Genomic DNA, 25,160 nt, shown 5'->3' with positions numbered 1-25,160 from the left:
TTCTTCTCTAACTCAGTGTCCCATGCTGCTACTTGTACTGTCCTCAGAAACAGACTTTACTGTCACATTTGATTTCACAAACACTATGTGGGCATCTCTCCAGCGAGCCACAAAATAGGCAGCATCCTGCGGATGGCATGTGAAAAGCAGCCCCAGCTCAGTGGTGCCTTTGTAATATTTGCTGCATGTGGAGGTCTTCCACCTCCTTCACCTCTCAGTCCCTCCCTCCCACCTCCACCAAGCTCCGCATGGCAAGGTCTTTAGGGGCCATGGCTGTCACCATCACATAACCTGTGCTAGCATCAAGGTGCTGCCTGGAGCTGAACCCCCCACAGGCTGGCTGAAAGCCACAGGATCTAAACTTCAGGAGAATCTCAGACTAACTGAAGTTTCCCGACTATCCTGCCATGAGGCCAGCATTTTGTCTGTTAGTGTTTTCTACTTTGTACCCAGGTGTCATTGGTTTTTATCTGCAATTCTCCAGCATTGCCCCTTTCAAGGAAAGAGGCCTTGGACTCCTCATGGATACTGCAGTATTTATGAAGACATGGGTTCAGTGTTAACAGCAGTACAAAAACCAAACAGAGTATTAGAGGAGGAACGTAAATGAGGAGTCTCTGGTTGGGCTTGCTCTGTTCAATGCTCTGCTTCTGCTTGTATGTGGTATTGTGCTGGGGAACACCTTGCTGCTGGATGCTGTGGAAGCTAAAAGTCCTTGTGGGTTCATAAAGCAGCAACTAGACAAATCCATGGAAGAAAAAACCCTCAAGGTCATACATACAGGGACAGGGACCCACTAGGAGTGGGTTAGTGAGCTAGGCGCTCAACAAGTCTCTGAGCCAAAACTTGGAGGTCGGGAGAATCCTCTGGCCTGCACTGTTGCACATTCCCCCTGTTCCTGTCCTCCCTGGCAGTCCATTTCTAGCCATTGCTGGAGGTGGGATACAGAGTAGATAAACCTTCGCTCTCATCCAGTAGAGCTCTCATCATCTTCTTGAGCTCTTGTATTGTCCCATCCCAAGCGCCTATGCAGGTCAGACAGAACTAACACTGCACATCTGACCAGTGCCACACTACAAATGGGCTAAGTACCCAAAAGCATAAACCAACACAATTTATTGTCCAGCAACATCTACAGAGCTGGGAAAGGCATCCTTGGTATGATACACCTAATGAGATCAGCTTCAAGTACCCATAACCATCTCTGAATCATCTTGCTCATAAGGCGTGGGCAGCTTTAACCCTCACATTCCTCCTAGCATTACACCAGAGTGCCACATGGGCACTCGTATATCCTGGTTGGCAGGAAAATTACAGGGTGCTGTATGTTTCTCTGCACCCCACGTGATACAGGATACTCCATTCTCCTAACAGAGCGGTGGAAGGACATACGAGCCAGTTCCTTTGCAGGTACGCTCCTTTGATTGCTCTGAGCTTTCCTGGCCAAAAGCCTGGCTCAGCCATTCTGATGTTTCCACACAGGTCCCTACAAACCCTGCAGAAAATGGGGATTGCTCTTAAGGCGCTCCCAAAACAACGAGCTTTGGACCCAGTAGCCAGGAAACCGGTCGTTCTTGCGACTTTCTTCCTGAGAGAACTCAATCAATGAAGTTTGTAAGTGCCAAACCGAAAGCTTTTTAGCTCCCTTACGCCTGCCACAAGAACAGCTTGGGGAGTTGCCATAACTACCGAACGCCCTGAACTACTGCAGCTACTGAACCATCTGTTTTCTGCCTTGGACAGAAATGAAAGGACAGGCAGGCAACCAGCCTGTGTGTGGGTGCCTGCCCAGCCTTGGCAGACAAACGCAATTCAGCAGACTCCCAGCAGATCTCAAAAGCTAGGACAGAGCAGTTTGGAAAAAGGAAGCGCAGAGGCCCAAAAGAAGCTACACTTCACACCTGCACCAGTGTCTGGAGGCCAAGACAGCAAGGTGGCTGCAGGACAAAGCCTTGTGGGGACACTAAGCAGCAAACCACCACCTAGTATCTCCCGGTGTACAGTTCAACGGTGCAGAGAACAAAGGGATGCACCTCTCACCCGCACCCACACAGTCCAGCATTCAACATACAAGTGTGTGCTCCTAGCTTTCTAATGCATGCCCCAATTTTTTTTCTCTAGGACCAGCAGGGCTGCTGCCTTCGCGTTTGAAGTGTATTTCAGAACAAAGCAGCAGCTCTGCTAATCATCCTGAAGTGCAGGGCTCCAGGCTGCTGGGGAGCAACTCCAGAAGCCACAGTGGCACATTTGATTCGCCAAAAAAAGGCTGTAGGGCATTATACTGGACCCCAACCCACTGCCACTGGGTTTCCCCAGCAGACCTGACAGTCTTCTGATGCACTGCTGCCCAGCTAGTCCCATGGCCTATTTTCAACATTGCGCTGGACATCCCACTGAAATAAAGCTGCATTTGAAATTGCTCTCTGGCCCTCAGACTGTCCGATAAAGTTCCAGAAGGAAGCTGGCACTTTCCAGGTTTTTTGAGTTACCCAAAAAGGTACCTGTTGCTGGTATTTGTTCAAGGATTTCCTCAGGTCCTCTTTCTTCTGCTGCCCATTTGTTACAAGGTTTACAAGTAGTCTTTCCTTATGTCCATGCTCTCATTAAAACAGAAGTTTCCTTGCTTCTGTCACAATCTGGATTCCTACACTTTGTCCTGCTTCAGCCATTTAAACAAGTACTGGGTCTTGCTCAGGGATGTCCCAAACTGTCCTAACACTGCAGGTGCTGGAGCAGTGCGTGCTGGCTGAGTTGGATGTGATACTTTCTCACTCCCAGCTGCACATTCCCTGCTGTTACACACACTCCTATCCCAAGCATTCACACAGGAGTTATCCAGGCTAAAAACTAACCCCATTAAGGTAATGAATAGTAGACAGAATAATGCTTGTCCCAGTACAAAGGAGTACAATGTACGAACAAGGGTGAAAGTGAGCAGCACAGGAGCAAGGAAGGAAGAGGCAGAAAGCGGCACCATTTCTCCATCAGTGAGATTTCCAACAGCCCACAGCTGCCAGGAGCATTTCTTAAGGAAAACAGTGGCAGAGCTCCTATTAGCTCTCACCTGCACAAGCACTTCAGCAGAAATAGGTTTACCTCCAGGAAGCTTCCTGGATCTGCACTTCAACTCTGACCTGTCACCTTTCTGGAGAAGCTAGTATCCCCATGTGACGCCAGCGATGCAGGCCCTGCCCTCACTGCCACCCCACATCAATGCATTCCTCCACCACATCAGTAAAAGCAGCGGAAGACTCTCTGAGCTCAGGGTCACAGAGGCAAAGCCTAACTCTGAAGATCTATGGAAGGACCTTCCAAGTCTCATCAGGGAAATGACAGATGTATGTCAGTGTAGATCAGCATGAAGTTACAGACATGGTAAAAAACATCCTAACTTTACATGTAAAATAACAAGCTTTCAGCTTACCACAACTATTCAGGAAAATAGCAGCTCATTGTCCCACAGTGGTCAAAAATCAAGTCTAATGCTATGAGTTATTAGTAAATAAGTACAGTACACAAAAAAGAAAACATTAATTTGCCACTGTATCAACCCCACAGTGCACCAGCATCTCCAAAGCTGTTTGCAGTTCTGGTCCCATCTCAGCCTCTGCTGCCAGCTAGAAAAGCTATGCAACAAAGGTGGTCAAAAGTATGATTTCTGCAGAGGAAATCATCAAAAAACAAGAACTATTTAACCTGTAAAATGAAATTACTCAAGAGGAATAAAAGATATCTATAAAATTATTAATAGTTTGGAGAAGAGGGATATGATCAAATGTTCGCTGTTTCTGCAGTGACAAACAAGGAGAGACACTGCCCCTCATGGCGTGGAGATAAGCTGTTGAACTCTGCCACAGGATGCTGTGGACACTAAAATTTTCATGGGTTTGGGGTGAACAGATAAAATAACAACACAGATGTCTTTTGAGGGTTGGTAAATCCACAGAAACCACATCCAGGTCTGTAAGTGCCTGTGCCACATGGGGCCGGAGGCTGGGAGAGCATGCAGGAACTATGTACCGCAGGTTTTCCCTGTTTCAATTCCCTTCCCTAGGGCCCTGTTCTTGGCCACTGCAAAAACACCAGGCTAGATACACTTGTGGTCTGATCCAGGACAAACATAATGGCCTTGGGTAGAAAGGTCAAGCCAGCTTACAATCACAAAAAAAGGAAAAGATCTGTCGTGCTAGATCTGCATCAGGAGCTGGGGGAAACAAGGATTATGGTAAACACGGAAACCACAGATAGTGGCTCTTCATTGACCGGTCTCTGCCCCTGTGGCAGGCCAGGCCACACAGCAGCTATGCTTTGCTTTATGACTTCAACCAGGTGTAAAAACCTTGGTTCCCACATTGCACAACAGCGCGGCTTAACAGTAGGGATAAAGAATGGGTTCATCTCATCCACACATCGGCCTCCGACACACTCCTGGAGGCGGGCAGAGCCACAAGGTAAAGCCAAAGCAAATCCAGCATCCAGCTCTGCTGGTAAATCCTCTGAGCCTGAAGCAGACTCACAAGGTGACACAGGTGACCTGTTCCTGTCATTGGTGTTTTAAACTCCGAGAGGACTGTCCGTCTCCTTGGACAGTACTTGTCCCCACAAAATTTAGCCTTCTAAAGCTATGCATTCAATATAAAAGGGTCCAGGCATCCACCACAGATTAAAAAAAGAAAGAAAGTGGGTAGCACTGTCAGAAAACTGTTCAACTAATCCCTGTTTGCTGCCTAAGGCTGGGTGGGTAAATGGCCCCTTGGAGACTGCACTGCCATCCTGCTGACCAAAGAGAGCACTTAACATTACACCTGTACCAGTACATGAGCCTTGCTTCAGTCCGCCCTCTGCCCCATGGCCAACTAGTATTGAACAAGCCCCCCGCACTATTAAAACCACTTTGCCCCCAAGTGAGACATCCCAAGCCATCACCAGGAGATAGATGCCTGGGAACATCCAGGCCAAGCCCTGCCAAGGACCACACAAACATAAAGCAGCAGTGGTGATGGCGATCCGTGGCTCAGGACTGTCCTCTAGCACTCCTTAGTACAAATGGGGAAAATCTCTTAGGAACAGCTTAGACAGCCAACTTTTAGCTACACTTCAGCAAAGGCACCCTGTCCTCTCTGCACACCTTGTCCTGCACTTCCTTCCACTCTGCGCACAGGGACTCGCTCTCAGCAGGCATGGCAGGCACCATACAGACCCTCAGACTGATGGCACGGCAGCACAAGGAAATAAAATGTGACCTGAATTAAAAATTATGATTCAGATGTAAATAAATGTCTAAATTTTAATTTTCCATTAATCTTCACTAACAGCCCTTTAACTCAATAACCCTGAGCAGACATCTAGGACTAATTACTCTGATAAAACTCCATATTCAAGCACAGGCCAGTGTTAACTGCTCTCTTGTAGGTCCACTTCATAAATCATCAGCATTGCTATCCACCCACCGAACAGAACAGCCCTGCCACTAGAAAGAAACATGATTATCAAAATCCCCAAAACCAGTAAAAGTTTTACTCCAAGTCTCTGGGAAGTTGCTCTTGCTGCAGGGATCCTTCTTCAGGGTATGCTGCTGTTTCCCCTGGCTCGTCTTTGAGAAGCTTGCCCTGGCCTGGCTGACATCCGACACAGCCTCCCTGATGCAAATTCAACACTTGCCCTGCTTGATGCAGATGCAGATGAAATTGCTGGCACCATTTTAGGACACTACACTGGGACACATGGACAGCAGTGCTTCTGCAGGCGCGCTCAGAAGCCTGCCCTGCACTGTGCTGGCAGCCAACACACACGGGGCTGAATGAAGGCTGCAATTAGCAGCAATTCAGGCTTGTGGAAAGGCCCCTGAGGAAGGCAGGGAAGGTCAGTCAGGTTACAGGTGCCATTGGTGTTGCCTCTGGAGTAAACCAGGGTTTAGACTTGGACCGTAAACGTCTAGTGGCGGGGCTGTGCCTTTGTGGGAACCTGCCATGTGCTGCGTGCATGTAGGTTGGCAGCGGCAGGGCTGTAGCAGCTCACACACGTGGAGCCCAGCAGCACCACAAACACTGCGTGACTCTGCAGCTTTTGGACAAGCATTTATTAGAGGGGAGAGACTATCAGCTAGCTGGGGAACAGCAAGGGTTAACCCCACTGGCAGGAAAAGCCCAGGAAGAACTGGTCAGCCGTCTGAAATGACTCTGGCATGAAGGCTGGCCGGCTTGGGTTACACCATGCAGCCTGCAGAACAATGCTGTGGCACCACACAGCAGCATCCAGCATCGTTGTAGGCTTGAAGCGAACCTTTTGGCACAGGGAGGAGACTGTCTCCTATCTGCTTCTTTTGCAACCCATGAAATCCACACTTTGCTCTAAAACAAGACCTTGGGTGCTCTTACTAAACCCAGGCCCCGGGGTCTCTTCCACAAGTGCTCGGCATGCCCTGCGGGGAGCAGCCAGCTGAGCCAAGCGAGCCCCTCAAAGGCTGGGAGCCAGGCAGGACAGCAGGCAGGACAGCAGGCAGGACAGCAGGCAGGACAGCAGGCAGGACAGCAGGCAGGACAGCAGGCAGGCAAGATGAGGCATGATGCCGCAGCAGGAAGCCCTGCCATCAGTTGCGCAGGAGCAGCGGACACCCCACCCACCGCACGCACTGACTCACAAGCAACGCAGCCAAAGCCTGTGTGGTTTCTCCCCAAAGTCATTTGAAGTAGGTGGACTGCAGGTACAGCATTTCACAGCAGCGTGTGCGGGGAAATGAAGGCTGGCTGGCTAACTACACCGCGAGTAATCTCCTGATCCTTCACGGCCTCCCAACACAAAGTCCCAGGAACCCTGTCCCCTGGCTATACCACAAATATTGTGATCTTGGACAGGCATTTTTTTGTTCCCTGCAAGCTCCCGCCCTGCAGCTTCAGAATATACCTTTTTGCTCACTGGCAAGCGCAAAGTGAAATGAAAGGAGGTATTCAGGAGCTTATGTCCCTCTCTTAAATGTGAGTCTCTTAAATCTTCAATGAAGACAGTTGGGTGGATTGGAAACTCTAAGAGGACTCTTTTGTGTTCAATTTATTGCTGAATACCCTCAGGTAACAAAAAAGTAAATAAAATAACATTCACAAACAGATCACAGCCTGGATCTTTTAAGGGACACGCTGCCTTTGTGTCAGCATGCCTGTAGCTGTGGGGACTTCAACACATTAAGCTCAAAATTAATGCTCCATGGACAATGGGGAGGCTCTAAGACAAGCTGCAAGGATGGTATTACAACACCGTAGTTATGCCATTGAAAACAGCCTACTCAAAACCCTTGATGAATTTATGGACAGAGCATTTTCACCTGCAGACTGAGAGTCTTAAAAGCACAACGGGCATTTCACACATGGGACATACAGTGTTGCACCAGAAGCTGGGCAAACGGGCCAAAAAGGTGAGCACAACTCACTGCACTGGCAGGCAGAGACCGGCCACACACACTGCACTGCAGAACCTGCTTTGGGCAAGGAGCCCTGAAACAAGACTTGATACTCTCCACGAGTTAGAGGTCTGAGGTTGGGTGACTGGCCAGGGGATTCAGCAGCCACTGTTGGGATTCTCCTTTATGCAGAAAGAAATGGCAGAGGGATACCTGGCTTCTGCTCCCTCTTCCCAAAAACGAGCCGGAGTTATTCCCTATTCACTTGCATAAAGTGACTCCTTTGACAAGGGTGGGCACTGCCACAGCAGCAGAATAGCCGTAACTTCCCAAGGAGGAGATCATCCTGAGCATTCAGCTGCCTCCTTCAGCACACAGCTAAGAAGCTGTTTGGTGTCAGAAGCATGGGACAGGACTTCCAGCAGGAAGGTGCTGAGCCGTAGTTTTCCCATATATATGAGTTGAATATATCACCAACCTCAAAATTCATCCAGCTCCTACCAGCCTCTTGTCCATAGGGCAAGAAAGTGTTAAAGATGCCAACCAGCTCATTACTATCATGGCAGAACTTTGTTCTAAATTCTCAGTGTCATGATGCTAGAAAACCAGCAGTCTTGAAATATCCTATATTAACAAGAAAGAGGCAATTCTACTGGGCAGCCTGCATTTGCTTTTAAGTCCACTGGTACCTAATGGACAGCAGGTACTCTGGACAGAAGAAAGACAAATTCTATTGCTCTTGAAGCACACTCATTCCTGCAAGCATTACACAAGATGCTAATGAGGAAATCTGCAGGCTTAATGCCAAGTGTTAATTCATCTGAATCCCATCCTAAGTGAAGATCAGAGCCAAGAGGACATACGCTTTTCTTACAGCGCGTTTAAGAAGTGGAGAGTGAAAAACGGAGCATAAGCCACAAATGGAAGCAGAGGGTCTCCCTCCAGCACTTTTCCAGGGCATGGCTGGCTAACCTCACTCCCTCGCACTGTTATTTATGTGTCCTTTTTCCCCTTGTACTCCCTGGACTGAAGGAAGGAAGGATGTTTCACAGGAAGGACTGGCTTGGCTGTACTGAGATAGGACACACCACTTCCCCCACCATACTCTTTCTTTCTACAGAGACGAGGAGGAGTGGGAAATTCACATTTTCTGTCTCATCTTGGTTGCCAGTAAGGGGATGAAGTTAACCCCAAGTGTCACAGCCTGGTCCAGCTCCTGCTCCAAGCAGGGTTAGTGTCAAAAGCTGGAGCAGGTTTCTCAGGACTGCATCGTTGTGAAAATCTCCAAGGCTGAAGATGCCACAATTCCTGGTGCCCTGTTCCCATGACAAATCAATTGCATGATGAAAATTATTCTCCTTTACATCCAGTCAGCATTTATCATGTTGCAACTTCCTGCCCCTGGGTTGGGCCAATCTCCAGCATCAGTACAGACTAGGGGATGGATGGTTTGAGAGAAGCCCTGCAGAGGACGACTTGGGGGTACTAGTGGATGAAAAATTGGGTATGAGCCAGCAGCATGTGCTTGCAGCCCAGAAAGCCAACCATATCTTGGACTGCATCAAAACCAGTGTGGCCAGCAGGTGGAGGGAGGTGACTGCCCTCCTCTGTTCTGCTATGGTGAGATCCTACCTGGAGTACTGCATCCAGCCCTGGAGACCCCAGACAGACTTGTCCACAGGAGGCCATAAAAATGATCCGAGGGCTGGAACACCTGGTAATGAAAGGCGGTAAGAGGTGGGGGTTGTTCAGTCTGGCGAGACCTTAATTGTTGCCTTTCAATATATAAAGGGGATTTATAAGACAGACAAATGGCCTGTAGTGACAGGACAAGGGCAATGATTTCAAACTGAAAGAGCGTAGATTTGATTGCACATAAGGAACATATTTTTTATGATGAGGGGGGTGAGACACAGAAACAAGTTGCTCAGAGAAGTTGTAGGTGCCTCATCATTGGAAGTGTTCAAGGTCAGGTTGGATAGGGCTTTGAGCAACGTGATCTAGTAAAAGATCCACCTGATTTTCATGACACTGCATACACCACCAGTACTGAGCAGAACAACCTTGACCTGTCCACTGTGCTGTTACTCACGCAGCCCCATGTGCAGTCACTGCCATGATGTTTTGCTGACCTTGTCCAGCTTGTTGCTGCCAGACCTGCTTTTGCAGAGGAGAGGTGCTCTGCATGCCCCACCAGTTCACACGCAGCACAGCTGGGCTCCAAGGCAAGGGCTGGCCTGAGCCCTCTCAGCCACATGCTACAGCAGTCACAGCGCTCACTGGAGGCACACAGGGAAGGGATCGCTAAAAAAAGAAGGGTGGGTTTGTATGTGTGTGTGTGTGCACATGTGCACCGTGGAAAGAGAGCCCTGCTCTGCAAATCAGCTCAAAATGTAGGCAGCAGAGGAAAAAGTGAATGGAGATGATCTGTGGGTAAGGGCTTGGGAGCATATTTCTGTTGTAAGGCAGAGAAAGAAAGCCAGAGCATGGGGCTTGCCACTACTACTGCTGGGGGAAATTGCAGGAAGGCGACCCAGGCTCAAGGAACGCCACACGGCAATCAAGGCGCCACACGGCAATCAAGGCAGTCAACAGGGCACAACTTTTTCTGCACTCAGCAGTTGCTGTTTTACTCTGCCTGAGCCTAAAGCCAGCTTCACATCTATAGCTATTTAACACCCAGCTACGAGGAGCCCGTTTGCCCTCTATGCTCTGTGGAGACTAAGCACCCAAAGAGCTCCCCGTCTTCCAATCGCTGCAGGAAAAAAGTCCCCTGCTTCCACGGCAGACTGTAGCATTGCTCCTGCATTTACCTTCAAACACGCAGCTTCATAGTTTTTCCCAAACACTGATGACAGTTGCTTTCTTCCCCTTTACAGTCCCCCTGTGACAGTTCGTTTCAGACAAAAAGCAATGCCCTATTCCAAACTACGCTTCTGGTTGCTGTGCTCTGCCCAATGCAAAAAGCTACCTGGAGGCAACATCCAGAGAATTTTAAAGCAAGCAGTTTATAACATACTAAAGCCAAATCTCATATAGAAACACTAACACCCACATATTACACAGGATACCCCTACACTGAAACATTAATCACACTCAACAACACTAAAAATAACGCCACTAAAAAACCCCAACCCCAAACAGTAGCTATGCAGAACGGTATACAAAGGAGTGAGAAGCTTCATTAGGATTTCTTGACTGCTCCAAGTTCAAACTCTCACCACAGTGCAGTACTAGCAGCTATTTATTATCACATAGGCATTATTTATTGTTCTCCAGTAAAAAGACACATTTCCAAATGATTCACACTACCTGGGGAATTAATGTTTTTGCATCTTTGTTCCAGATCCCAGGTCAGGAATCTCCTTTCGATTCTGGTAAATTCCACCAAGATATCACATGTAACAACAAGTTCTTAAAGCAGTTTCATCACATTTTCCCTTTAAGGTAACCCACTGCACTCCCACGTGAGGCACAAGCACCTCAAAGGCACAAGCAGCTGAAAGTGCTGCAGTGGAATCAGATGATCAGCACAAGCTTGGAGCCTCTGCAGCCTCCTTTCACCTTTGGAAATGTATCTTGTGTGTTTTCAAACCAGCCCAACAGGGAAGCCACAAGCCAGCGCTGTAGCTTAAAACCCAGATAATGCATATGAAAGCAATCTATATAAAAGCAATTTTAAGAATGAATGTGAAAAAATTGTCAGATTCTGCTGCAACACGTAAGGAGGATGCAGCACTGCAGCAAAATCTGTCATTCCCAGCTGTACGATGCTGTGCTGCATGCAGCACAGGGTGGCAGAGCTGATGACACCAGGAAGCAGAGAGCTACACTGCCAGAAGCCCACACTGCACAGCCCTGAGCTTTTTCTACCTTTCTGCAAGCACCTGGATTGCATGCAGCAACAGAGGAAAACACGAAAAGTAAACATTCAAGGTAAAGAGAAACATGCCTGAGCTAATTAAAAAGTTGCTTGAGCTTATGTTCATTGTGATCAGTCGTGTAGAAAGGCACATTTTCAGCTCAGGATGAAGCTACCACTTTAGAGGTCAATTAGAACACTGCAACACATACATGAGGAGTACAGACACAGCTCTGATCACATCACACAAGAACGTGCTCACATTTTTGCCCCTACTACACCTTTTCCTACCATGGCTCTTGCACTTCCAATGCAGCGTGCTTGCTGCCGCCTGCTCCTGCACAGCTGGCATAGATGTGAGCAGCTGACAGGATGACCTGCTATGTGTTGCCCACTGGCTCCTGCAGTGGGAGAGGTGCTGTTCTGCTGCCAGGGTGGTATGCCACCAGAAAGCATGCTCCTCAGCTGCCCAGCAGGACTATGCCATGATGCTGGTCAGGAAGCCCTCTCACATCACCTGCCTACAGAAGCAGGTGCTTTTCTCTCCTGCCATGCAGGCTAACACATGAGCCCCAAGCTTCAGGGGTTTTGTAATATTAACCACTGAAGACATTTCCTACCTGGGCTACGAAAACCTCCATTCTCATCTCCTGCTGCTCTGCTTTTTCAGAGGCATGCCGTGCACACTCAAGGATGTGTACCTGGTCTTGGACACAATGCTGTTTGCAGGGTGTCCAAATGAAATCTGTCCTGCTGCTTCTGAGCCAATCACAAATCCAACCCAGGAACATGGGGTTTCATGGCAAAAAAAATCTTATTTATATTCACCACACACACACCATCAAGTCTGAAATTGCAAACCTCAAAAACGGCTAAGTTAATGAGTTAATTTGATACTAAATGAGGTCTAGTACTATGGCCTGGGCTGTATGGCAGGTCAAACTATGACTTAATCTATGACTTGGAAACCAATTAGGGAAGTAAATTCAGAACTATAAATGTTTACATGCAGGGCCAGTACCAATTAAAATCATTAAAGCCTACACATTCCCCTTCAAGACTGGAAGGGGCAAAACCACCACACATTCCTCCCAAACCAGGGTAGACGGTGAGGGGTGGTGAGGTAGCGCCGTACTTAGCAGCACGAGTCCCCCCCTACTTCATCCTGGAGCACCCAGCAGCCCACCTGTGAGATGTGGGATCTGCCCAGGGAGCCAGGCCAGCCCACCCATGCCTGTTGGCACCAAGCACGGCTGCGCTGTGGACAACTGGTTCCCCAAGGGCCAGGGCAGCACAGGGGATGAAGCAGTCCAGGATGGCTGTTGTTAGCTGCAGTGGGCCAAGGAGCAGCAATACAGAAATTTCCAGCTCACAGAAAGTGTTTACATACACGAGACCAGTGCATTTTGCTGAAAGATCAGTGCATTTGGCTGGCTCAAGTTCAATACAGCTGATCAGACACTGGATGCTACAGCTCAGAAGTTACTTTGAAAAGATACGTGAGGTTTGCCCAATCCAGCGAAGCTCTGACAAACAGGGCCAAAATTGTTGGGACTTAATAAATACAGAAACTTTTCCACTGAAGTCCTCCAAACGCGCCATCTCTACTCCTGCTGCCCAAACCAAGGCAGCACTTTGCATGAGCTGGAACTTTGCTAAGGCCGCATGTCCAAAGTCACCACGAAAGCCAAGGGGGTGGCAGAGATACAATCACAGGCAGCAATGCTTGATATGCTCAAGGGATGCAATCACTGCACAAGTGACCTCACAGACTTCGGACCAGATCCTCAGGCCAAAGTTGTACGGCCATTTTTGTGGCCCTGCATCACGCCTGCCCCCTTCTAGCTCCGTGCTCCTCTCCCCTGGCCAGACAAAAGCAACCCTGCAGCCAGGGTGGGAATTCGGCAGGGTTGAAGGGAGTGGGGGGACACTGATGGTTAATTTCCACCCAGATCAGCTCTCTCCACACGGCTGAACAGAGTTTGTGTCAGCTGAAGTAGGGCTGGAAGGGGCACCCAGAGGAGAATGGCTGGGATGACGGGAAAGGCAAACCCACCTCCTCCAGCCACAGCACCCACCTGCACTGATTTGGCACTTCCCAAAACGGGAAGGATGTGAAAATCCCTCTCTCCTCCCAAGTTGACAGAGTTGCAGGAGCTCTCATCTGCCGGCTGTCACACAGAAACAAACTTACCAGCTGATGTTTCCTTACACTTTATAGGATATTTTGGCAACTTTGTTCCGAAGTGAATAAATGATCCATTTTGCTCCTGGGGCTACTGGTGTGGGTCCTAACGGGTTCCACCATCACCAGAGCTTATCCAGCTCTCAATGCAAAAGGTTGCATAGCAGGCTGATTGCCAAGTATAACATTAAAACTCGTATTTCCTAGGCACCCTCTCTCCTTTCAGTCCTTTCCAGATTGTGTTGCGCTGAGGATCTCAAATGTTCGGGAACGCAAATGTTACACTTGCTGCACAACCTCTGCAAGGAAGTGCTGAAATAGTCTCAGCTCTGTTTTACAGAGAAGGAAACAGAAACTGCCTGTGCATGGTGTTTACGCTCCTCTGCATACTGCTGCTGCGCTTAGGTAAGGCTGCTTGTTGCACCTTGCACATCTTACTCCACCCTGGAGGGGGTTAAAGAACACAGGGCTGAACTGCGCCTTAGAACCTCTTATCAGCTGAGATTAGGGCCTTGGCAGGGAAACATCACTGCCAAAACCTAAGACGACAAAGCCAGAGAGACAAAAAGATTAAGGCCTAAACTGTCACATTTTGGTGGCTGACATCCAATGCCACACTTCATACTTGATCATCTCAAAAAGTGCTCTGATTTTGGAACCAACCCAAACCCCGTTGATTCCATGGGAATGGCATGCCCACTGTGCTTTCCCAGAGTCAGGGTGGTTATGAAGGCTCCTAAATCTGGACAATTAAAGGCAAATGATTTGTGGGTTTTCTACCAAATGGATTCTGTCACCAGCTCTAAACCCTCAAATCCAGAGAGATGTGACTGTCCACAGTGTCTGCAGTGGGTGGCTGCAACCGCCATCAGAGGACAGCTGCCTTCTCCTGTTACACTGGCAAACAGCTGAGCTTAGGGAGATGAAACCCACCTTGGGTGACTACAGAGAGAAGAAGAGATCAAACTAAAGGACTCAAAGCCCTCCAAAGATGCAGCCTGCCTAAAGCAAAGGGAATACAGTATGGAAGGATGAAGCAGACCACCAGCACCAGGGATGCAGGAAGTGCAGGCAAGCAGCACTTGCTCATCAGCTGTCACCAAGTATTTGAAAACACATGCTTCCAACTTCACATGTGCAGATCCAAACATTACCCAAGGCAAAAAGACTGTACAGCAGTGTGCCTCAGACTTGCGAAGACGTAATGAACAAAGCCATGACCACAACCAGCATTCTCCCTTACAGTATGTTTTAAAGGTTCCTATGACCTGCATTGCACCAGTTAGTGCAAAACGTATTACAGGCTACTAATCATCACCATCATGCGAACCTTCCAACCCAAATGGCACCCTAAAAAGATTATTTGCTTCGTTTTAACGTAACAGTTGTATCAGAATTGTCCTATTTTGTCATTTGGCTCAGTCACACCAGCCACACTTTCTGAAAAGCTTCCATGAGGAAGGCGGCACACATCGGCTGGTTCCTCATTGACAGCAGACCTCGGTGAGAAGGAAAGGTTTCGTGGAGGATAAGCACAACCTCAGAGTGCCTGTGTACAATGCTATGGTAAGGTCATACTCAAAGATGTGATCACCAACACATTTTAACAAACAAAATAATGTGGTCTAGATTGCAAGGCATACCGGGCTTTTAAACATTACCATTTCTGGTAACAGCCACATTTGACAGTACTCTTTTTTTAACAAAAGCTATTTTTGTCTACACTTCCTAACTCACATTACATAAATAAATACAGTAACATTCTCAGTTGGGCCAAATTCTCAGGGTACAGAGAAATCCAGAGGGCCAGTGAAGAGCCCACTTTGCCATAACTTATTTTAACTTGCCCTATACTGCAGCGAAGAAACTTTACTGTTTATAGTGTTATGGGGAAGCTGAGGCTGAAGGGCAGCTCAGACCAGAAGAGAGACATAGGGGTTAGTTAATGGGACCAGCTCTATTCTCCCTCACCCCCTTGCCCCAATTCACTCCTGCCCACAGGAACTTTCAGCCACACATCCAAAAGAAACACAGCAACCAGCTCTCCACATCCTCCTCCTCCTCCTCCCTGCAGTGCCTCGCCTGGGAGGGGTCCTGCACCCCAGCCCCCCGCCTGACCGTCACTTCCTCAGGCCTCTGGAGCCCTGGGGTCAGGGAGTCAGCGTGGCAGGCAGCACCGAGCGTTTTCTGCCCTCCTTACTGCCACGGAGCTGCCACAATGGAGGAATTATGCTTCTGCAGGTGCCGTGGACGCAAAGCGGCCGCAGAGCACGCCGTCCCTGCCGAAACGCGCCGGCTGGCCACAGGCTGCATTAACTGACTGGGGCACACAGCTCTGGGCTTTGTACTCGTGCAGAATGCAGGAGCACTGAGGAACACTGTCCCTCCTCACTATCCAGTGGGCCAGGAGATGTGTATCTCTGCCAAGAGACGTAGGAATGTGGTAAGTAACTGCATTTTTTCCCTAAACCCTGAATGCCTGAGACCACTCCAGGGTTGTAAAAATGCTTCCCCCTTTCGCTGTCATTGCTGTGTGGTACGGCTCCGCCAGGCACCCGCCCGCCCATGCGGCTCAGCCAGGGACTCGTCGGAAACAGTGGCACTGCAACAACTAGCGCTCTTTTCCTGGGAATTCTGTGGAAAATTTCAACAGAATTTACGCACCAATTAACATCTAATCCCACTGTGCCAAACTGGAACGTGCCAATCGGTCAGGACGGTCACTTTAACTTGTGTCTAACTGCCTTAAGGGCTTCAGATGTAGCATTGGAAGGAAAAAAAAAAATTACGCAGCTTTGCAATGGAAGCGCAGTCACCAAGGACAACCACCAAGGGTCTGCTCTTCCACTTGCTTTGCATACCAGCACGTGGGGCACCTGGCAGAGCCAAATGTGGTACTTTTAAGAAATTTTACTAACAGAAAAAGAACAGTTTTGCGACACTCCGTCAACAAATTCCCTCACGACAGGGAGAAAAGAAGGCTGAAGCAATTAACAAAGGCGAAGCATCGATAAAGCACACATGTAAGAGGGACGACAGTATTGATTGTACGATAAATGTGAGCGGGCTAAGGAGAGAACGGGGAATTCAGAAGAAATAAGCAACAGGAAAAGGAGTATATGGCTGCAGCAAGGAGAAAAAAGGGTATTCGCAGAAATCTGACGCTCTGAGCGCCTCTTGGACACCTCCGCGATCTCAGCTGCACCACCGCACGGCGGTGCGCACCGACGGGCGTGGGACCCCCGAAGGCGTGCGACCCCCGAGGGCGTGGGACCCCCGAGGGCAGCCCGCCGCCGCCGCGCCCCAGGGACCGTGCCCTTCCCGGGCGGGGAGCGGCCGCCGGCCGGGCCGCTCCGGTCAGGAAAGCGGCGGTTCCGGTCACGTCGGAAGGAGCCCGACGGCGGCCCCATTTCCGAGCGGGGGCCGAGGCCCCGGCGGGCGCCGCAGGGCCGGGTCGCCCGCGGTGTGACGGCGGCCGGGACTGCGGGCACTGCGCCGCCGCCACCGGCCCGGCCCCGCGGCGCCCGCCGGCAGGGAAGGCGGTTCTGCCGCCCGCGGAGACAAAGCGGATGCCTCGAATTCCTCCCCGCCCGGCCGGTCTGGCGGGGCTGCGGCACCCCCTGCCCGCCCGCTCGTCGCCCGTCTCTGCCTACCTGGGCAGCGGGAGCGGCCCGGCCTCCTTCCCGCCCGCGGCGCGCTCCGGCCGGCGGGACAGCCCGGGCTCGGGCAGCCGCAGCCCGCAGGGGGCTCCGGGCTCGGCGGCGGGTGCAGGCGCTGACAATGAGGGGAGGGACGCGGTACCGGGCGGTGCTTGACGTCAACGGGAGCGGGGCGGGGGCTGCCGTGCCCGGCCCGGACGCGGTGCAGCGCCGCGGCGCCCTCCCCCGGCGCTGGGCGAGGGCGGTGAGGGAGCGGCGGCCATTTTGGGGGGAGCGGCCCGGGCCCGGCGGGCCGGCTGCGTTAGTGCCGGGGGCTGCTGCCTTCGGAAGGGCCGTGGGGGGGAGCGGGGAGGGGGCGAGCAGCTCGCGCGGGCGGGCGCCGGGGGGCGGCAGCGGGCGGGGGGCAGCGCGCGGGTGAGGCCCTGCGATGGCTGGCGGCACGGGGGGCTCGGCACCAGTCCCGGGGACCGGGCCCCGCCGCCGCCTCAGGGCTCCGAGGGGCCGCTGGCGGGGCGGGCGCTGCCCCCCGTCCCACCGGGCCGTACGAGAGACCCGCTCCCCCGGAACGGGGCAGGGCGCGGCACGCCGGGTGGCACCGGGAGGCTCGTCCTCCGGCGCCTTCGGTGCGTCCCCCGGCCGCGTCACCTCTGAGGGTCTGGGGCTTGGGATGGCGTCGAGCGGGGACCCGGCGGGGGTGGGTCCCAGCCCCGGTATGTGCAGCCCGAGGGTGTTTGATGGGGTCAGCGAGAAGAGACCTCCCAGCGCTGGCTGCGCGGAGCTGCGCCGAGTCTGCCCGGGCCGTCCGCGGCGCAGCGGGACTGGGGCGGCACTGGCCGGGGGGTGCACGGGGACAGACGCTGAGGAGCGGTGGCGCGGTGCGTGTTGTACAGCGCAGGGCTGCGGCCGCACTGCTGAGCCAACAGTGGCCCAGTCGGCGGCTGGTGACCGCTTCCAGCCTCCCTGCCCGCTGCTGCACTTCCAGCCTCCCTGTGCTTCCAGCCTCCCTGCCTGCCTCCCTGCCTGCCTCCCTCCCTGCCTGCCTCCCTGCCTGCCTGCCTCCCTGCCTCCCAGCCTCACTGCACTTCCAGCCTCCCAGCCCTGCTGCTGTGCCCAGCGGTCCTGGAACACATTGTCCCCAGCTGCCTGTAGGCGCATTAGCTAGAATCATATTTCCAAAACTGTTCTGTTTCAGAGAATAGCAAAGGTGCTTCGAGTCCAACTCACCCTGAAGAGTAAAAGGAAACCAGGAGGGGGGAAAACTGCACAGGGGCTGGAATGGGAAGAGGGGTAGAGGAGCGGGGGAGTGGAGGAGGAGACATGCCAGAGGTTACGTTGCTGGTGTTGCACACTTGCTTAGGGTGGGCTGGAGGAGACCACTCTGCTTGTGGGCAGATACGAATAGCAGGGTGGCGTAAAGCTGGGAGGTAAGCAGCGATCTCTTTCTTACCTGGAAGGTTATCATTGGTGGCGTGACAGCCTCCTCTTCTTATGGTACTGGACAGAAAGGTGGTTTAGTTCCAAGGTGCAGGGTGTAAGTAATATGTGCAAATGTGACCAGAGATGATGGGGTGACAAACGCCCATAAAATTATGAAGAATATGGGGAAGCAACAGAAGCTGTCAGCACATCTGACAACAGAGGACCCATATGGGTGTAGTAGGTTTAAATAAACAAAAGTAGCTCATGCAGTTTATGCACAGCTTGGTAACGTGAGAAGTGGATGGCTATAGGATTCCACAAACACCAGAGGCATGAAGCTGAAAAGGAATTAGACAAGCTCACAGAGAACAGATTTCTCAGTGGCTATTAAAAATGTCAATCTGAGTCTTCTTCCAGTTCATGAAGTCCCTGAACTGACTCTTCAGATATTCTTGCTATTCTGTACTTGCCCTGTTTCTATGGTGAATTCAAATGAGACATCTAAGTTGATCTAACAGCATGCTGGTGATGATACATGCATTTCTGCTTCCCTCCTTCTGAAACTACTTGTGCATCTGTGCTGCTTCTGTTGTACCAGTTCTGGCATTTGTTCAGTTCATTAAACTGGCAGAAAATTAACGCATGGTGAAAGCTTTTCTGCCAGTTCAGTGAGTTCAATCAGCCCACTGTTTTCTGAGCCAGTGGTATCCACCAAATCAAAATTTCTTGCTTCTCTCTGTAAAGTAAGACTAGATTTTTTTTTCAGTGAAGATTCTCCTGTTACTACCTGATTCCAGGTTTTCAGGCTTTTAAGTATTTATAACATCAGAGTCATGATAAGATCCTGATATTTACTGAATTAGTTTCTAAAAGCTCTTGACAGAGCTGGAGCCTTGGCTGTGCTAGGTGCCAGAGCTGGAGCCTTGGCTGTGCTAGGTGCCAGACGGTTTAGGAATATTACTAAATACAGTAAGCAGGAAAAAAGAAATGGATACAAGCCTGTATGGGCACCAGTGCTGTATAGCTTGCTAGTCTTACAACATTATCAGCACTCTATATGGCAACCAACATAAGTTTTCTTGGGTTTGGGGTTTTGTCTGTGTGTTTGTGCATGTGTAACTGTTTCTTGTTTCTAGGATCAGCAAAATACCACCATTATCTCCCCTAGGAGCCTGCAGCCACATCGAGGTACAGTAACGAAGGCGCTGAGAAGCAAGCAGCAACATCAGAAGCAAGGTGATGTCTTATTCAGTTCATACTGTTGCCATCTTCCCCTTGGTCAAAAAGCATATGCTGTGGCACTACAGTGAGAATGTGGTGTCCTCCTCAGCCTGAGGATCTTCGTACCTGTCTTCACCAGCTTCATAAGAAGCCAAAACCTGACATATCTGGATGGGGAGTGGCAGTTGGTGGGAATAAACAACAGGATTTGCACACTTCTGGCTCTTTTTTGAGGTCACAGTCATTCTACACTGGCACTAACCGTATTTTCCTGTTTCAGTTTTGTGCATGCAAAAAATTAAGTAACAGAAGTAGAAGACTGAGGTGCTTTTCAGTAATTTACATGCTATTTATTTTGTAGTATTTCTGCCCTGGCTATTCTATTAATGATAAAATGTGTTAAAATTTTTTTTCAAATAAATTGTCGTCTTTCTACAGTTCACCACGAGCATAGCTTCAAGTGCAGTATTTGTGAAATAATCACAGAACTTACATACACACTATGCCTTCTATGCCCTGCTGGTTATACATAGGCTGTGTCACACAACTTCTGAAAAAGTTACAAGTCTTACCAATTTCAAATGGATAGGATACATGCTGCAGAAAATGTAGACATCAGATCCAGTTCTTCAGAAAATTTCTCAGCCTACATAAATTGTTAATAATGTACAGCTGAAATACCAATGACCTGCAAATATGCACACATTTTCCTCCCATCAGGTTACAAAGGCATGGCAGAACTGGGCAATATGTGTCATCTCATCATACAAACTCAGCTTTCTGGTCCACACTCCTTCACTTGTTACAAAGCTTACTTCAGGTGTTGATCTTATATACAGGAACAATCACGGCAGAGATCACGGACAAGTTCTGTTATGGGATACAGAATTCCAGACAGAAAGTACCAAATTGCAGGAAGTTCCCAGTTACATGCATAGCACAGGGTAGCAGCAGAGACGGCAATTAGCACTCTGTACCTTAGGAATAAAAGCACAGAAAGTTTCCAGCTAGGCTGCAAGATTGCGCAAGGGTCAGTGATATAACAGGAGAGGCTCAAGACAAACATTTTTTGAAATGTATTAGTTTTTGGAAAGCCTGTTTAAATTCTTCATTAAAAGCCGTATAAATGACTGGATTGATCAATGAGTTTAAGTAACCTAACCATGTAAAAAAGTCCAGTAGGATGGGATGAAACCAACAAGCATCTTGGCAGATTGGTAGGACTAGGGACATAACAAAAAAAGGCAGCCAGCAGAAAATGAAAGCTCCCAGAATAATGCCTAAAGTTTTGGTAGCTTTCCTTTCTCTTGCAGCAGAAATTCTTTTCCTTTCCAGGACACTATCTGCAAGTCTTATTTTAACATGATTGATAAATATTGGGGACCCACCTGTATGGGAATGCCCCTCATGAAGGCTAGCATTGATGGAGCAGAGGGAAGACCCAGCAGAGCCAGTAATCAGGTGTGCAGTAGTAAAACGTTTCCCATATAATGAGGGTGGCTTCAGAATCCTGGATCGAGCTGCTACATAAATTCTGCCATACAATATCAGGAGCAGCACAGTCGGGATGTAGAAAGCTCCACAAGTGGAATAAATTGTGTAGGATATTTGATCTGTGTTCACAGTACACTTTGCAATTTCTTCATGAGCTTTCACTTGCCTCCAAAAAAATGGTGGCACAGAAATACTAATCGATATCATCCAGACCACGGCAATCATGAGCGCTGCTCGGCCAGCAGTCCGGCGTTTGGCATATTCCAAAGCGTCTGTGATAGCCCAGTATCTGTCCAGTGCAATAACACAGAGGTGCAGGATTGAGGCTGTGCAGCATGTGATGTCTGATGATAACCATATATCACACAACACTTGGCCAAAGGCCCAGGTGTGGGTGACGGTGTAAGCAATACTGATGGGCATTACTAGGACAGACACTAGCAGGTCAGTCACTGCCAAGGAGCCAATGAGGTAATTTGCAGGTGTGTGGAGCTTTCTAGTCAGAAAAATTGTAATAACAACAAAAACATTTGCAAGGATTGTTGCCAAAGTTATAACAGAGAGAAGGACTGACAGTGAAATCTTCAGCCCTAATAGTGTCCTTTCATCCAAAGCCAGCGGTGTTTCAGTGAAATTTAATGTCTTATTTGCTGAGCTCTGGAGAAAGAGCTCTGCTGAATGGTTATACTGAGTCATTCTCCACTCTGATTTCACTTTTCACTTTCCAGTGTAATCTTTCTGGGATGATGACGAAAGATGCTTACTTTTTTGCTGAAATAGAACTTTTCATACTAGAGTCCAACACTGAAGAAAGATTAACTTGTTGAAAACCTCAGCTTGCACAGTAGATGAGGTGTTCTCCTAAGCTAGATTTTCCATCACATTGCACCAATGGCATCACTGTTAAAACAAAATATTAACGTAATCATCCAGACATGATTCTGTTGTATAACAATACAAGCACTACTATACATGGTGGGAATTCAGGTGTTTTTCATTTTCATCTTGCAGATGACTAAATCATTCTTTATTACCTTTTAGTCACACCTCCTTTCTGAATTAATCTTCTGCAAAGCTGCATAAATCAATACTGAAGAGCAAGAGGCCAAAAAAATACCCAGTCTGGGCATGTGATCGATGCCCCTGTGGGTGGGACAAAGCTATTCCTCAAGTGTGTTTTCCCTTTCTCTCTAACAGCTGAATGTCATGTTTTTGATATTTATAAGGGACACTTCATTAGTAAGAGCACTCAAGTTATAAAACAATACTGTCTGGATTCCTTCTGTAAACATAATTTCTGCCAGATTGGTAAACTAAGACCTTTTTTGAAAAGTGCAGAGCTCTATTTTCATTTACTCCTGAGACCATTCAGGTTTTCTCTTCAACATTCAGTCTTCAAACACTGAAGTCAGGTGTTGGACACCAGAATTCAATGCACTGGCGCTGAAGCTCACAGCATGCTCCAAGCACTGAGATGTTCCTGATCATGCACAGGGTGAATGATTGTAATGACTCATGGAGTGGCGACTCCCTCACAAGCGAAAGAATAGACTGGTTAAGGGGATCTGGAAAAAGAAAGCAAAAGTTTCAGTCCAGAATGGTGATACAAGAGTTATGGAAGCTGATGTATCACAGTATACAATCTACAAGCTTTCCATTCTTTTCTTTAGATTCACTTAGTGCAACCCAAAATCTTTGCAAACCTGAAGAAAACATCCCAAGACAGGTTTCCTTGAGACCTTCCACTCAGATCCACCCATGAGTACCAGCGTGGCACGTACATTATGCCAGCCCAAGCTTTCTTGAAAGAGATCCTGAATATGGGCCATGAACTGCTTTGACACACGCTGCGAGGGCCAAAAAGAGATGCCAGACTTCTCCAAGAAGATAATCACCAGGCCAGCCTCCTCCCAGCCACCAAGGAGACGTACCTCTGTGGGTCGTAGCTGGTACAGTTTCATGCCATCTGACGCACAACAGAGTCAGGCAGGTAGGGATCTCTGGAGCAAGAGCATCACATATTCTACGTGAAACACCAGCACTTTGGTGTCAGACAGGCTCTCTGGAGCTCCTGCATCCTAACATAAGAAACAGCACTTCAGTTCTGCGTGTTTGATTTCTTTAAATACATCCACCTTCTGTGAGTCAAACTTATTTTTAGAGACACTTTTTCTTTTGTATTTTTCCAGTCAGGGGACCTAGAAGAGTCTCCTATTTCACACTAGATCTCACACCATTACTTTATTGATCCCCGGCCCCCACGCCCTGCAAGGCTAACTTCCTAATGACCATTTTGTGACACTGAGCAAAGGTTCATCTTCTAAGAATTTTTGAACATAAGAATGGCCAGAGTGACCAAAGTCCATTAAATCGAGTCAACTGTCTCTGACAATGGCCCACACATTCAGCTCAACCCTGTTGCCTTTTTCTGACACTTTCCCAACTCTGATACGTTCCTTTTGAGACAGAGGGACCAGAACCACAGCGTTGAAGGTGTGGATGCAACATAGACTTACACTGCTGCACAATGGTATTTTCTGTTCTCTTCTCCTTTCTTTCCTAATGATTCCTGAGATTTACTTTGCTTTTTTAACCATTACACAGCGCTGATACAGATTCCCACAGTCCCAGTTAATATAATTCCAAAGCCATGAGTGGTAACATCAGCGTTTTTTCATGTTTGTTGACTTTTTGCATCTATCTGTATTGTATTCCTTCTCCCACTTTCTAAGATTCTGTGCAATTCTGCACAGGTCAGTCCTTGTCTTTATTACCCTGAAGAGCTTTGCTTCATCAGCAGATGTCATCACCCCACTATTCATGTACTTTCCAGATCACTTAAAGCCTCTTGAGAGTGCAAGTAATTACATCAGTTGGACTTCACTCAATCCAGATACTCATCAGCTTTTCTTAATTACTTCAACAGATTTTTGAGGCACAACCTACCTTTACAAAAGCCATTTTGACTGTTCCCCCAAACACCATATTTACTAAGCGTACAGTAAGACTATTGTTACAATTCCTGCAGACTGGCTAGGTACAGGCATCAGGCTTATGGACAAGCAGATGCCCAGATCTCTTTGGAAACGGGCATCGCGGCAGTGTCCTGCAGATGCAGGTGCAAAGGGAGTGTTAAGCAGTGGCTGAACACCCCGCTGATACCATCGCACCCTGGATCCCGAGCTGAACCGAACTCTTTTGTCTGTCTGATAGCGAAGATATGCTGGTGGTGTTCACTTTGGCCAGAAATAAAGGTTCCACTTGTAAACATCCTCCAAATTCTCTTCAGTGAACAGGGATACTAAAGCTGATCTAGCTTCTCTATGATAAATTTACTTTATCTTCTCTGGAGTGTTTTTTTCCCCCATACCTTTAACAGTGTGACTCAGTAATAGCTCACTTCAGAGCTGTCACTTTTAGAGCATAAGAAATCTCTTTACCTGAACACTGGGCTGATCGCACATCCCACACAGGAGAAAATCTAAACCAAAAACACCAGACAGACTGATTAGTAATATTAAAGACAATGACTGGATTACTTAAAAACTAAAGCCAAGTCCAATCTTGATTTCAGTTACTGAGAAAAGCGGTGTTGAGCCTTTTTCCCATATATTGCAATTATTGGCTTTGTTCAGTGTTAGAACAATTCCAACAACGTCAGAGGCAATGAAGTGCACATCACCTGCCCACCTGTACAGGAACAAGCTTCCAACAGCTGTCAATCACTGTGGGGAAAAAAACACCTGATGTGAGACATGGGATTTTCAGACAAACGAACTAGTCTGCAGTTCGGATGAATTTCTAATCTTCAACACATCAGTAAAGAGGACAGCCTGACAGTGGGAGAAAGTCTTACTGGAACCAAAAAATGACTCAACAGATACTGAGTTCCTGAATTAATTTTTATAAACAAATGATGTTTTCCTG

The 25,160-nt window shown here is 48.8% G+C and overlaps 2 protein-coding genes and 1 long non-coding RNA gene across 3 annotated transcripts in view; 1 reads left to right on the top strand and 2 right to left on the bottom strand.

Annotated features, from left to right (window-relative positions):
- Positions 1 to 17,226, bottom strand: part of LUZP1 (leucine zipper protein 1) — a 38,953-nt gene extending 21,727 nt beyond the window's left edge. The window contains exon 1 of the mRNA XM_040585340.1: positions 17,094 to 17,226. The gene's annotated coding sequence lies outside the window, so the exon portion shown is untranslated. The remainder of the gene's footprint in view (positions 1 to 17,093) is intronic.
- Positions 17,221 to 20,181, top strand: LOC121084173. The gene is made up of 2 exons (XR_005826619.1): positions 17,221 to 19,424; positions 19,455 to 20,181. It is a non-coding gene; the product is annotated as an uncharacterized LOC121084173 (long non-coding RNA).
- A 70-nt stretch (positions 20,182 to 20,251) lies between these two features.
- Positions 20,252 to 24,716, bottom strand: HTR1D (5-hydroxytryptamine receptor 1D). The gene is made up of 3 exons (XM_040585344.1): positions 24,674 to 24,716; positions 23,165 to 23,311; positions 20,252 to 22,798 (listed from the first exon to the last, which is right to left on the bottom strand). Exon 3 carries the CDS (start codon positions 21,927 to 21,929, stop codon positions 20,793 to 20,795), a length of 1,137 nt encoding a protein of 378 aa, XP_040441278.1. The 5' UTR covers positions 21,930 to 22,798; positions 23,165 to 23,311; positions 24,674 to 24,716; the 3' UTR covers positions 20,252 to 20,792.
- Positions 24,717 to 25,160: the final 444 nt, after the last annotated feature.

Source organism: Falco naumanni, chromosome 3 (assembly GCF_017639655.2).
Source record: "Falco naumanni isolate bFalNau1 chromosome 3, bFalNau1.pat, whole genome shotgun sequence".
In the NCBI taxonomy this organism is placed as follows: domain Eukaryota; kingdom Metazoa; phylum Chordata; class Aves; order Falconiformes; family Falconidae; genus Falco; species Falco naumanni.
This window is presented reverse-complemented; position numbering and strand designations above follow the sequence as displayed.